The sequence below is a fragment of the Penaeus japonicus genome, unplaced genomic scaffold, assembly GCF_977035675.1.
Source record: "Penaeus japonicus unplaced genomic scaffold, GWHDUDI00000001_assembly GWHDUDI00001862, whole genome shotgun sequence".
In the NCBI taxonomy this organism is placed as follows: domain Eukaryota; kingdom Metazoa; phylum Arthropoda; class Malacostraca; order Decapoda; family Penaeidae; genus Penaeus; species Penaeus japonicus.
The window spans coordinates 5,001-19,535 of record NW_028236264.1 but is presented as its reverse complement, the minus strand read 5'-3'; the positions used below and the strand labels follow the sequence as shown (position 1 = coordinate 19,535).

The window sequence follows — 14,535 nt, the reverse complement described above, 5'->3', positions numbered from 1 at the left end:
GAACTTGTGTTACACTCCAACTTCAAGTCCCACTCCAAGGCAGGGACGAAATAAAAAGGGAAGAGAAAGAGAGAGAGAGAGAGAGAGAGAGAGAGAGAGAGAGAGAGAGAGAGAGAGAGAGAGAGAGAGAGAGAGAGAGAGAGAGAGAGAGAGAGAGAGAGAGAGAGAGAGAGAGAGAGAGAGAGAGAGAGAGGAGAGAGAGAGAGAGAGGAGAGAGAGAGAGAGAGAGAGAGAGAGAGAAGAAGAGAGAGAGAAAAGAGAGAGAGAGAGAGAGAGAGAGAGAGAGAGAGAGAGAGAGAGAGAGAGAGAGAGAGAGAGAGAGAGAGAGAGAGAGAGGAAAGGGCGAAAGGGGAATGCATTCAGCGTCCCTTCCTTTCCTAAACTTTTCTTTTGTCTTTTCGCCTTTGTTCTCTTTTACTTCTCATTATTATTATTAGTTGTAGTATTGTTGTTGTTGTTTTGTTATCAAAAATATTCTCATTGTTTTATTATCATAATTATTATTATCATAATAATTGTAATTAATGTTTCTGCTAAGGGCACATTAGAAAGTGTTTAGATACACTGTCATCAAACTAAACAGCATTGTTTTCTCTCTCCCACAGGGTATGGTGGAGACGGACGCGGCTACAGCCCCCCTGGGCCGGTGGCCCTTCCTTTGACGCCCTCACCCGACGCCCATGGCCGGGCCCTGACGCCCACGGAGAGTCTAGGCGGGCTGTCTCCGGGCGGCCTGGTGTCGTTGGCGCCACTCTGCCCGCAGTACGACGTGCGGCCTGAGCCGCCGGAGGAGCCCATCAACCTCACTACGCGGCCGCCCGCGCTCTACGACCGCCCGCCAGAGGACCTAAGCACCGCCCACGCTATCCTTGACCTGTCCACCGCCCGCGTGGCCGAGTACTCGCCCCCGCACACGCCGCCCTCGCCGCACGCGCCTCACGCGGCCCTCGAGTACCACCACGCCCTCCCGCACCCGCACCCGCACCCCCTCCCCCACGCGCCCCCGCACTCCCCGCCGCCCGGGCCGCCGCCCTCCTACCACCTCCACGGCGGCAGCGCCCCTGACGGCGGCGGCGGCGAGGCCAGCGCGGCGGCCGAGAAGCACGAGGAGAGCGACGATGGCAAGAAGCCGTGCACGGTGGCCTACACCTACGAGGCGTTCTTCGTGAGCGACGGGCGCAGCAAGCGGCGCGGCGTGGAGCCCACCGAGAAGCAGCGCTACACGTGCTCGGAGTGCGGCAAGCACTACGCCACGTCGTCCAACCTGTCGCGCCACAAGCAGACGCACCGCGACCTGGACTCCGGCAACGCGCGCCGCTGCCACGTGTGCGGCAAGGCCTACGTCAGCATGCCGGCGCTCGCCATGCACGTGCTGACGCATAACCTGACGCACCGCTGCGGCGTGTGCGGCAAGGCCTTCTCGCGCCCCTGGCTCCTGCAGGGCCACATGCGCTCGCACACGGGCGAGAAGCCCTTCGGCTGCGCGCACTGCGGCAAGTCCTTCGCCGACCGATCCAACCTGCGCGCGCACATGCAGACGCACTCACAGCTCAAGAACTTCCGGTGCAAGCGCTGCAACAAGTCCTTCGCCCTCAAGTCGTACCTCAACAAGCACTACGAGTCCGCGTGCTTCAAGGACATGCCTCTCCCGCCCTCCACGCCAGAACCGCCTTAGCTTCTCTCCGCGCAGCCTCCGCTCCATCCCGCTCACCGCCTGAACCGTACAAACCCACCGTCCCGACCCAAAGAGAACCGAGGAGAAGAAACAGAGCGAGCTTCAGGAAGGACACGACAGAGAGAGGAACCAGAAGAGGAAGACGGGAAAACAAGAAGTGTTCCTTGCTAAAAGGAGACAGAGAAAGGAAGAAACAATAACAGCAAATGTCCAAAAAGCGAACCAGGAACACTCTTGCACGCCCATCAGTCGCTATCACCGCCTTGCTGCCATCGCCGCCCACGTCTCCCCCCTCCCACGCCCACGACCCCCCACCCACCCCTCGCCCTCGCCCTCCTCTCCTAATTCCCGCACCCTCACACCTCAAGGGAGATACACAGGAAGAGAGAGAGAGAAAGAGAAGGAAACAAAACCGCAAGACAACCGTGGGCTCGTCCTTGTCGCAGGTCGCAGGTCAAAGAAGGTCACAAAGGTCAACACAAAAGGAGGAAAAACGAGGTCACTTTCCCATACGTCACATGAGTTGGTCTCGGAGGAGCGTCACAACGGAAATAAAAAGTCGTCACGTCACTTCGTGCTGCGTTCGGTCGAGTCCTCGTAACGAGTTCTTAGCGCGGCTCGGAGTGGCCAGATCTCAGGTTTGATTCACAATGTCTTTGTCGGCGTCTCTGTTGTGTGTGCGGCGTCGCCTTGTAATCAAAAGAAACTTATTTGTTAAATTTGATATTGTTAAGAAAACTACATAAAACATAATAGGAAAAAAAGAGCTAAGACATCTTTATTCAACTGTCCAAGATGTAGGGATAAGGATGTCGAGTGTAACTATTACAAAAAGTTATGTATATGTAAGCGATTAGGAAATTCTATATACATACACATAACATGTGTATTTATATACCGAAAGATCAAAACATTTTTCCGCGTCTGGTGTGAGAATTTAAGAGGATAAAATGGAAGGGCGTCCTTCAAAGAAAATCTACGGGGGAAATCCCACGTTTCAATACGCTCTAGCCACCGGGTCAAGCAAAGGAGCTCCCCTAACGTCACAGTTCTCGTAGTTGTAGGATGAATGAATATTTATTACCTATTTATTGTTACTATTACGGTTATTTTACCCCAATTCTAATAGACACGCCCTCTTTGATGGTATTTTAAAAGGGCGTGAACAACGTTTCACAGACAACGAACTTGAAGTCAACGACCAAAGGGTCATAAAAAGCAATTTTCCTGCATGTATATATATAAACAAAACAAAACAAAAAAACTTTGTATAGATTATTTAAAGTTAATAATAATGATAACCTTTTCCCCCCTCCCCCTCCCTCCCACCCCCTTAAAAAAAGTTATCTTTTAATCCATAAGTACGTAACTGTAAAGAAAAGTTAATTAAACATTCCATACCAAAAACATTCCACTATGACGCAATTTTGAAGAAAAAAACTCAAGATGCGTTTGCTTGTCTTTGTAGGTTTAGGCCAAAGGCGACCGATATTTGAAGTAGTTCTAAGTATTTTTCGAATCTACATAACAAGCCAAATGATAGACTATATTTGATTGTAGGCCTAGAGAGCTTTCTACGAGTTTTTCTAAAAGTGTAAGTTTCATTTTGATTATTTCGGTGTCTCGTAGATGGACAGCGATGCTATGGAGAGGCCCAAGGAGCGGGCTGTCAGAAAGAATAGAATGAATAAGATAAAACCAAAACCTAAGATAAAGAAAAAAATATAGAAATCATACTTAAATACGATTATTTTTTTCTTAACTTTCAATCGAATACTTATATTTTTTTCAGACATTCAACCGTTCATTATACATTTATTGTTATTATCTTTTTGCCGTTCTCAGGACTGACAGCCCGTTTCCCGCCGCCCAATTAGCACGCCCTATGCGAACACCCGTTGAGTGTGCTCTAGTCAAACACGCTGCGGCAGTTACTTAAATAACATTAAATTACCATAGTCATTAGTATAAATCAGGAGTCAGTTACTTGATAATGATGTATAATTACGAAGGACAATGTGGATGATGATGATGAGGATGATGATGTTGATGTTAGTGATGATGATGATGATGGGGATGAATAATGATGATGATGGTGATGAGGCTAAGAAATGATGCAGATATTCTGACCACGAATCCATTTTTCTCCAGTGATTTCTTGATGAATTTCCAACGAGCATAATATTTTTGTTAGATACGTTGTACAGAGTCACCCTGAAGTCTGATGGTAATTGAAGTCGCCTTTATGTGGAAAGAGATTGCAAATGAAACGATATCTAATTGATTAATGCAATGAAGAGGGAAGCAGATAGATGCGAGGGAGAGTTAGATGTGTGTGTGTGTGAAAGAGAGAGAGAGAGAGGGAGAGAGATAGAGAGAGAGAGAGAGAGAGAGAGAGAGAGAGAGAGAGAGAGAGAGAGAGAGAGAGAGAGAGAGAGAGAGAGAGAGAGAGAGAGAGAGAGAGAGAGAGAGAGAGAGAGAGAGAGAGAGGAGAGAGAAAGAGAGAGAGAGAGAGAGAGAAAGAGAGAGAGAGAGAGAGAGAGAGAGAGAGAGAGAGAGAGTGAGAAAGAAAGAAAGAAAAGAACGTAGATACAAGCGCGCATAACATGTCTCTCATGTTTCCCTCCCCTCTCCTTTCTCTTGCTTTTGCTCTCTGTCGCAATCTTTACAACTCTCTCTCTCACTCTCTCTGCTTTTTTTTGTTTTTTTTTTAATCCTTCTCTCTCTCCTTATCTCTCCTATTCCCTTTCACCTTTAAGACTAACACGCTGCAATATCTCCCCTAGTTCACCCATTCCTTCCATTCTGTAACAGTTATTTCATGCGTTGGTATCTTCGCTCCCAGGTCGCCGGGGTTCGCTAATAGAGGGCCATTAACTTTCGCTGAGATGTATGTGACAATTATCAAGGTGTCGCTTTCCCGGTCCTCCCTTGCTTGTTCTTCTTCGTTGTCTCTGTCTTTGTTTGGTCGCTTGTTCATCTCTCTCTTTCTCTTTTTATCTTTCAATGTCTCTTTCTCTTTTCTCTTTTTTTTTCTCTATCTCTCTTTCTCGCTCCCCACCTCCCTCTTTCTCTCTGTCTTCCTCTCTCTCTTTCCTTTTCTCTTTCTTTACCTTTTTTCCTTTCCTCTCTCTCTCTCTCTCTCTCTCTTTCTTGCTTTTATTCCCTAAACTTAATATTCTTCTTCATAATTCTAACTTTCTTCTATTTCACTCTTATCACTTATTTTCCTCCTTCTGGAGAAAGCAAGTGAGAAAGAAAATGTAAGAGAAGAAAAGACGAGAACAGAATTGATTAGATAAAGCAGAGACAAAGAAGAGAGGGAAGGAGCTGAAAGCAGCGAAGAAAGCAGAAGAGATGGAGAGAAACAGAGACCGAAATAACACGGACTAAAGGGTAAGGAATGCAAGAGTGATGTAAAATGAATCAGACAGGGAAAGGTCGAAAGCACGAGGAAGAGAGCGAGAGCGAGAGGGAGAGTTAGAGAGAGGGAAAGAGTGAGTGAGAGAGAGAGAGAGAGAGAGAGAGAGAGAGAGAGAGAGAGAGAGAGAGAGAGAGAGAGAGAGAGAGAGAGAGAGAGAGAGAGAGAGAGAGAGAGAGAGAGAGAGAGAGAGAGAGAGAGAGAGAGAGAGAGAGAGAGAGAGAGAGAGAGAGAGAGAGAGAGAAAGAGAAAGAGAGAGAGAAAAAGAGAGAGAAAGAGAGAGAGAGAGAAAGAGACAGAGAGAAAGTTAGAGAAGGGAAAAAGCGAGAGGGAGAGTTAGAAAGAGAGAGAAAGCAAGAGATACAAATACGGGAAAAAACAGATTTTTTTTTTCAATCTAATCGAGGAAGGGATGAGGAAGCAATCACAATTACGCATAAGAAAGAACAATAGAATCGTGTAATAGATATGAGGAGGAGAAGAAATTAAAAGTTATGGAAACATAAATGTCAAAACTCATTACTACTCCTATGTTTCTTCCTTTCTCTCCCAAACCACCGAACTAGAGGTTCTTTCTGAAAATGAAATCGAAATTAACGCCTTTTTTGTTTGCCATGATTCGTATCGCGGTTGTACAAGATCCCACATCTTCTGTTCTAATCAAACGTCGTTAATTTCTTCTTGTAATGACCTTTTGCCTCCCCCCCTCCCCCCCTCTTTCTCTTCACCCCTCCCGCCCTACGCCGAAGCCTTCCTCCCGGAATTAAAACTTTATTACCGTAAAGTTTAACGAGAAACATTAAGTTGCTAAACCTTCTCCCTTTTTACCCTCGTTATTCCAAACTTGGTTTACACGTTTGGCTCTATCTAGTTTTCTAGTTAATTTGGAAGAAAATCATTATCTAGAGGATGAAAGTAGTCCGCGGCTCTATAGAAAGAGAGACTTAGAGCGTCATAGAGAAAAAGGTCGACGTGCGCGGCGAGTGTTCTAAATATTCTATCCAAGGAGACTCGAGACCGCTGGTAAAAATGTCACGCTGATATTTAGCTGTCGACGTAAGATCACGTACACCAAAATCTGCTATATTTTCAATCTTCCAGCTTTTTTTTCTCTACTATACATTCGTATTTTGCATTTTCATTGGCTATCAAATAAAAAGATAGGTAGAAAGAAAGAAATCACAGCGTGCATAGATTATACGGACTTGTTTTTAATTTCAACGCGAAGTTATGCTCCATGGGGCAGGTCGGTAAAAATGTCACGGTGGTATTTCGATGCTCTTTTGTTTCTCTGGAAGGAATCGAGGCCGACTTCGCCTCTGCGCTGATGATCCTCCTCCCTCCTCATTTGCTGTGATTTATATTACCGCATTACCGCCTTGAGGTAATCATATTTCCTCCCGACTTATGGCAATAGATCTTAATTACTCAACCCCTTGTATTCATCCCTCGCAAGATGGACTAAATATGTAAATATGTCAAGACTTCTCTCGGTGAACAAGTTGGATTTAAATGGCGATATTCCGAGTAAATTCCTTCCCATCCCTTGTAAAAGAAAAGAGTTAAATATCAGTTTACGAATCCTGGAGAATCAGAACTCATTTCCCTCCCGGCAAAGAAGTGCTTTTTCATCCCGCTGGAATAATAGTTGGTATAAATGAATAGTAATCACTTTGGGCGAACCACACCCACCTTATCTCGGCCTCGTCAGTGATACCAACCTTACTCCTGTTCCCCTTACCACGTACTCACTCCACTGTCGAATAATTCCTCCCTCTCATTTCTCTCTCACATTTGCTCTCTCTTGACATTTAATTGATTGATTTTTCTTCTGATCTGATGGAATATTTGAAATATGAACCAATTGGGATTTGATTGTTGGAATTAAAGGAAAATACGAGAGTTTGGGTTTGGGCGATGACAGGTTGGCAACACTGCTTGCTGATAGCAACAGGTTCGGCTTTTACCGTAAATGGCAACTATTTTTTTCCTCCAAACAGACCTGAAGGGAACGTTTTGATATAACATTTATTTTTAATAAAAAAGGTAAAACTAAGAAAAAAATTAATGCTCACTTAACCACTTACATTAAGTGATAAAAAGAGCATCCTTTGATAGAAAGGGTAAAAAAAATATATAAGAGAAAATGGATTCGCAGTTAGACGCCATCTTAGCATGCTGTTACGTAATGGAAGGCTGGTTATTAATATGATATTTCCCTTGTACATAGCTAAAATACCAAAGATTTCTTTAAGAATCACTGACTAAGATCACCTTAGTTCAGTTCTTTTTTTTGTAAGGGATTTCTGAATCGTCTTTATCCACAGCTCCTTTTTCATCTTTTTCCTTTTTTTTCTAATCTCAATGAAGATCTCTGTCTTTCAAGAGTTGTGGAAGTTGTGAAAATAACTTTTTTCTTTTTCTTTTTTGAATCACGTCTTGGCTCACTTTCTTGGGCCAACCACACCTTTTCAGACAAGATCTTGAATAACTTCTCTCTTCACAAACGACCTAGTCTGTACGTATCATAGACCTAAAGCAAAGGAGATCATGACCTTAGGTTAGTTTACTTGAGTTCCCCCTACGTTAGCGGGGGTGTAAAAAACGTTATGTCAGATTATCGCAATAATACACTTTTTATGCAAATTGTATAGCAATGATTTTATAGGCATTAAGTCGTAGGTTATGATAAGGGATTAGTAGCTGAAACCAAAGCAATATGCAATTATATCTTGCAATATAGTGTAAACCAAAGCAATATGCAACTAAGACATGCAGTATAGAGTGTAAATTAAAGCAATAAGCAATTACTGACTTGCAACCTAGTGTAAACCAAAGCAATATGCAATAACTGACTTGCAACCTAGTGTAAACCAAAGCAATAACTAATACTAAAGGAAGGGTAAGCAAGCCGAAGCAAACTCGCTCCTGGCTTGCTCTCTGGTCGAATACCAAAGCAAGCTCGCTACGAACGGTTCGTTTTGCGCTGCCAAAGTAGAGGGCTATTTCGCCGGAATCAATATCATTACTACTACTACTACTACTACTACTACTTACTATTACTACTAATACTTAAGGCAATACTTAGAAGTAACAAAAGCAATAAGTTTAATACTTCGAAATGCAGGAATATTGTCTACTAGTCACGTTTCACAAATATACAATCCACTCTTTGCATTTTCTACAACGAAGGAAAGAAAAGTCACCTTTTCTTTTACAACTAACTAATCACTTATGCACTATTCTTTTCATCTTATTTTCTAAATATATGAAGCAATATATAGATGAGTATATATATGTATATGCAAGTTTTTTTTCAACATTATCTCCTCGATAAGTTATCTATGATAATATAATATATATGTATAATGTCCATTTAAGAAAACCATCACATTTCATATGCAATAATAGGTTACACAGACAAGGTTCCACGGCCAGTGACTATTGCCCGGAAACCATTTTGTAAATAAGAGTCATTCTCCAAGTATTACAGTATGGGGGAGTGGGCCTTATGACATGGTGCACGTAAGGGTCAGAGTCGTGGTTCACGAGTCTTGGTTTTAGGTTCGTTGTGGAGACTGCTCTGGTTGGACCCCCCCCCCTCCCCCATTCCCTCTCCTCCTCCTACCTTTCTTTTTTTCATTTATCTTCATCTTTTCTTCTCCTTTTCTCTCTTTCTTCTCCCTCTCTATACACACCCATTTAAATCTTCTCCCTCTATCCTCTTTCTCTCCCTCAACTCCCCATATTTACTCCCTCTTTCTTCTTTCCCTCAAGGTACACTTATCTTCCTTATCTTTGCTTATTCCTCTCCTTCGCCACCCCCCACCCCCCTCCACCCCCAACGCCCACCCTTGCGATGGGCGTGGTCACCCAGGGGCCAAAAGAGTGATCTTCACACTGACTCTTAAGTAATAGAGTGAGGGTGAATGAGTGTGACGAGGGCTGAAGTTAGTGGAGGTAGTATCATTCAACAATAAAAGCGTCCATTGCAAGAACAACAATAACAATAATGAAAAGTGTTGAAGGTATGATTAATCTTAAACAAAGAACAAGAACAACAAGAATAGTTCCTGAATATTTAAGAGAGAGGGAAGGGGGGAAAAAATCAATTGAAAAATTCAACTTTGTTATAATTAAAAACGTGAAAATCAAACATGCCTGACGTATATATTAATTATTAATTCACTTTCTAATCAAAAGTCTACATAATGCGCAATTTTATGCAGTACTCTCAATATGCCTCGAAAGTCAAAGTGCAAACGAAATTATGAATTATGATAAAAAAAAGCATACTACCTGCACCCTCTTGAGCCCCGTTTTAATTAAGCAATATTAATATTCAGCAATAAGTTAGCAACATTGACCATTTGTAGCAATAAAAATGTGCAATACGCCCCCAAGTAGCTCAAAAGTGAAGGGAGGGTCTATAGTGATTCTAAAGGGAAACTCTGGTATGTTAATGAGGTTTGTCTTTTTCACACGACTAAATAGTTTGCCTGAAGTTCACTCTATCGAGGTTCAGCGCTGGCTCTGCGGTCGCTGTACCGGGGTCAGACGCGTCACAAAAGGTGGTTATTATGATAATGTATTACATGAAAAATTGACTTGACTTTGTATTTATTGTGTTTCAACAATTTTATCGTCTTTTGCCTTCATCTTGATCTAGTCAACTTATGAACTTACGTCATTTGGATAATCAAAGTGTTCAGCGTGATTTTGAGATCAAAGGAAGTCTTCTTTTTTTCTTCCCAAAGTAAACAAAAAGCGGCAGAAAGGTTGAGTTGGTCGCCATATTTTTTTCATCTTTTCCTAACATACCCGGGGAACCTTTTAGAATAGAATTTTAGCAAAGGAGCAAAGTCTGAAAAATTGCACCTTTTTCGGGCAAGCAGAAATAGAAAGAAACAAACAAATACACGTCTGTAAACAAGGAAAAAATACAAAAACAAATAAAATAACTCTTTTTTGTTACTTTTTTTCTAATGAATTAGTTTGATGTGAATATATGGTATCTTGCATGATATCTGTTGAAAATTTGTTGAGTGCAACAAAAGGTCATTGGTAAGGTGATTAAAAATATATAATTGATTTTGTTGTATGTATCAACTGTATTGTATCATGAAACAAAAGACGAATCTAGTCACTATAAAAAGTGCAATTTTCTGAGACTTAATCATAGTGCTTCTAAAAGCTTCCTTATTATACATAAACGAATATTTAACTTATAATGTTGAAAACGAAACTTCCTATTGTAAAGATGAAAGTGAAAAAATATCATCCCTGGAAGTTCGTTTGCTCTTTTCTGATGTACATAAGGTTCAAAGTCCGAGTCAAGCATCTCATGCTAGCAGACCTTACGACATGCATCGAATCCTGATTGGTCGAACGCTTTTTTCGCGGCACGTTCTGATTGGCTGTTAATGAATGTGGTCGCTGCCAGAGTAAATGCCTCGGAATTTGTTCCTAGAATATGACCCCTTTGATAGTGTATTCTTGCTATGATATTTACAGACTATTTGATAGAAGATGAAGAAAAAAAAAACTTTTTTCCTTTTTGAATCGTAGTTTATATATGCCTGTGGCGAGAGTAGCTATCATGAACCTTATTGAGTGGGCCGATAAGAAGGTTTTTTGGATATTTTTCTTTCTGAAGTTGATGGATGGATTTGCTTGTGTATATAAATCGCTGCGTTTTATAACTAGTTGTTTTCTTATTGACATGCGAATGAAGTGATATTAACTCTCAGTAACTGACAGTTATGGCAGAATCCGTCAAGACAACGGAACATTCCATATTAAAATCCCCACATTTTCAACAGTAGAACATAAATCAGATAGGAAAAAAGAAAAGAAAAGAGTCCAACAGGATTTTAGAAGAAAAAAAATCTTCTAAAATCCTTTAACCATTCCCCCTTTTCTTTAATCACAATATTCCCCTTTTTCTTTGAAATCTAACATTCCATTTGATTTTTCATTTTTTTTTTTTAAATTAGACACGGCCCCGTACCATGATAGCCACTCCTTCCCATGATCCATTGTCTTTATAATCATATTTCTATTTAACTCATACTTGTAACTCCCTCCCGCTGGGGTGGCCCTCGAAGTCATCGTCAGAAGTGGCAAGGGAGTCACCGGGTATTCCGAGAGCAATAAAAAGTTTAGGTAAGGGTCATTGTAGACTGTGTGAGAGAATACGGGCTGGAGATTTAAAAGAAGAAAAGAGAAAATATTAGCAATAGTAATAATGGTATGCCAAGGCCAAGATTGAATTGTGGACATATGTGTTTCGTTTTGTGTCTTCTTTTTCAATGTTTCGAAGAGACAACAATATATATTTTTTCTTCGGCAATCTTTTTGTTATGTGTATTATTATTATTATTATTATTATTATCATGTCACTCTCTCAATTTTTGTGTGGGTTTTCTCAGCTGTCATTTGATGTACTGTGCTGATGAAAATTATACTTTTCGAAAAAAAAAGGTACCAGTTAGAGTTGAGTTATTGTCAATAGTAATTTTCATCGCTGGAAAAATCACATTCATATCTTATGTCTTTTTGTCTCTCTCTCTTTTGTATTTTGATGCGCTGCGCCGCAATGCAGGAAGCAGTGGATAGAATGCCTTAGAGACTTCAACACCAGAGGGTCGAAAATCACATTCTAATTCGTTGGACTTTTCGACCTTCTTCTGTCACACTCGACTCTTTCTTCGTTCTGAAGAAAAGCCGAATTTGAATTGAATAAATAAAATAAAAGAAGGAGAGAGAAAGAAACTCGATGTATATAGACACATACCAGAAAACAGACTCACGCACTTTCTTACTTGGTTTTGGATCTCTGGCCTGACATTCAAAACACGTCCTAAGCTACGAGTGCTATACAGCGGCCCAATAGGAAACAAGCAATACACTAGTTAGTGATTAGGTAGCTTAGTATTGGAGCCACAAGGGAAATGAGAGAGAGAGAGAGAGAGAGAAAGAGAGAGAGAAAGGTAGGAAGAAAGAGATGCAAGAAAGGGAAGGAAGAAAGGTGTATATATATACACATATATATATACATAAAGGAGGAAAGAGCTTTTGATATCAAAGCATTTATTCTTTTCCTACATCCATAAGGAAGACACTGCAGTGACTGAAAATATAGAGAATAACTCACTGTCTTGTTTTTTTATTGGACTCTTGGTGAATAAATTACAGTTTTGGTGTACATAGTGTTATATGGAGAAAGCATGCTTTTTATGCATTGTGAAGGAGAGAATCTTTTAAGAGGAAAAAACTTACTGGAGGAAAACTGTTTTAAGGTTTACGATGATGATATTTACCAGTCGAAATGAAGACCCCCCCGCCCCCCCACCTCATGCAAGGTCCTATGGAAATAAAACAACACATAGCAATAACATCTAAGCAATAACAAAGAATGCCATGCAATGAATTTTGATACCCATTGTCTGTTTGTTTGTGCTAAACACGATTTTGCTGTTATTGTTATTGTGATTTGAATTATTTTTCGAATTTTGGACAACGAAATGCTCTGAAATGTTCGTAATTAGAAATTAAATTTATTCTTATATTTATAGTTTTTTTCTTCTGAGTTCGTGTGTTTTGGTGTACGTTTAACAATTTGTATTTAGATGTGAATTTTAATCCTTTTAATTTTTTTGTTCTTTTTTTTATTTTCTTTTTTTAAATTGCACATTTGAGGTTTGTCGATGACACTTTCAAAATGTTCAGTGTGAACCATGTATTAACACAAGAGACAACAGAGTGCCTATAATTGTCCAAAGTGCCAAAATCATATGTAAGAACCCTGCATTTCGGTCTTTCCTGACATTCGCTTGTTAATCTGCACAAGAACCCCCCCTCAAACGAGAGAGAGAGAAAAAACAAAACAAAAAAAACATAGTCTATTTTGAAAGTAACTACACAAACTTTGAAGACTGTCAGTCACATCTTTGACTTCAGAGATATAAGTATAAAGAAAATACAAAAGTGTGAAGTAAAATTGGTGTTTTCAATCAACAACGGATTTACAAAGCTAGCAAACTTTCTTTCTTGCTGTGAAGAGAAAGAAAACTGGGTAATCACTTCTTCCAACTTCGTAGTTCATACAAAAATCTTCTATAAGAAAAAAAGTGTATATATATATAAGTTCCACGAATAGAAATCATGAAAGATATAATTGGAATTTATCTGAAAAGTCAAGAATCCTTTATCGTTCATAAGTGAGTTTGAAAATGTGATGTGAAGGATGAAAAGGACGACACAAAGTTCACGATTTCATAAAGAAAACACAAAAACTTTTTTTTTTTCTATATCTGTCTTGAAGCGGCCTCAACTGTAAGCATGTCAAAAGAAAACGAAAATCTAGTCTGTATTAGTCATGAAATAATTTATTTGTATAAACATTATGTATATCTCCTTTCGCCGCACGCATGTATATGTAAGCGTGCCTTTATATAATTTATTGTAACTTAAGTATTTATTTATTTATTGCAACATTTTCGTATTTATTTAGGGCATCTTTAAGTGTCTTTTCATTTCTGCAAATAGAGAGCATGAACGAAAAATAAGAAACTGATGTTGGACAAGGAACAATGTTGTGGTATGAGGCGCCATCTTTGTTGACCGCTGGACCAAAGTCTTTTTTTGTTCACATACATCGTCTCCCATCCCTTCACCTTTTGAGGAAGATTGTATCGCTTTTACTCACGTTCTTTCTTATTTCCTATGCCCTTCACATTTTTCCATTTTCATAATCTGAACATCTGAAAGTTTGTCTGTAAATATTGACTTGCGTGTATATTTTTCTACGCCTGTGTCCCCTCTCTCCTTTCTTTGAATCAAAATCTTCTCTCTTTGAAGATTCCTTTGGTCCAGCTGTGAACAAGTGGCTCTGTCAAGCTGGTGTTGTCTAGCCAGCTGTCGGAAGCCTAGCTGGCTCTATCTGGTTGCCAAGTACTGTCTAGCCAGGTGGTTTCATCTGACTAGTTAACGCAGAATGCTGTTTTTTGTAATCAAATATGGAATTATTTTATCGTCACCTAAAGTCTGATGCTGACTGACCAAATGGTAACGAGACTAAAGCTCTCGCCAGATGTTTTGTCAGCCCTGCTTTAGCGTGACACCTGGCCAGATGGTATTACCGGGCCAGATGGTACTCCTTATCCAGATGGCGCTGCTCGTGCCAGCTGCATCGCCTTTCAAAGACGATATAGGCTGGCGAGCAGACTCTGCTCTGGCTCAGCTGGTGTTATTGTACAAGGTATTACCGTGTGGCCAGCTGGTATTACGTGGCCAGATGGCATCGGCTAGACAGCTGGTATTCTGTGTGGTTGCACCTCTCGTAGCCTTGCTCAAGTGACTCCACGGTCCAGTCCTAGAGAAAAATTTTGTAAGTCTATTTTCTTAATAAATAGTGTAGTTGAAGACTTTGTCTTTG

The 14,535-nt window shown here is 40.8% G+C and overlaps 1 protein-coding gene across 1 annotated transcript; it reads left to right on the top strand.

Moving 5' to 3' along the window:
• Positions 1-559: 559 nt before the first annotated feature.
• Positions 560-4,141, top strand: LOC122256636 (uncharacterized; the record flags this gene model as incomplete). The annotated part of the gene is made up of 1 exon (XM_086535662.1): positions 560-4,141. A coding segment is annotated over one exon (1,116 nt), but the record flags the coding sequence as incomplete, so codon positions are not given.
• Between the last annotated feature and the right edge of the window lie 10,394 nt (positions 4,142-14,535).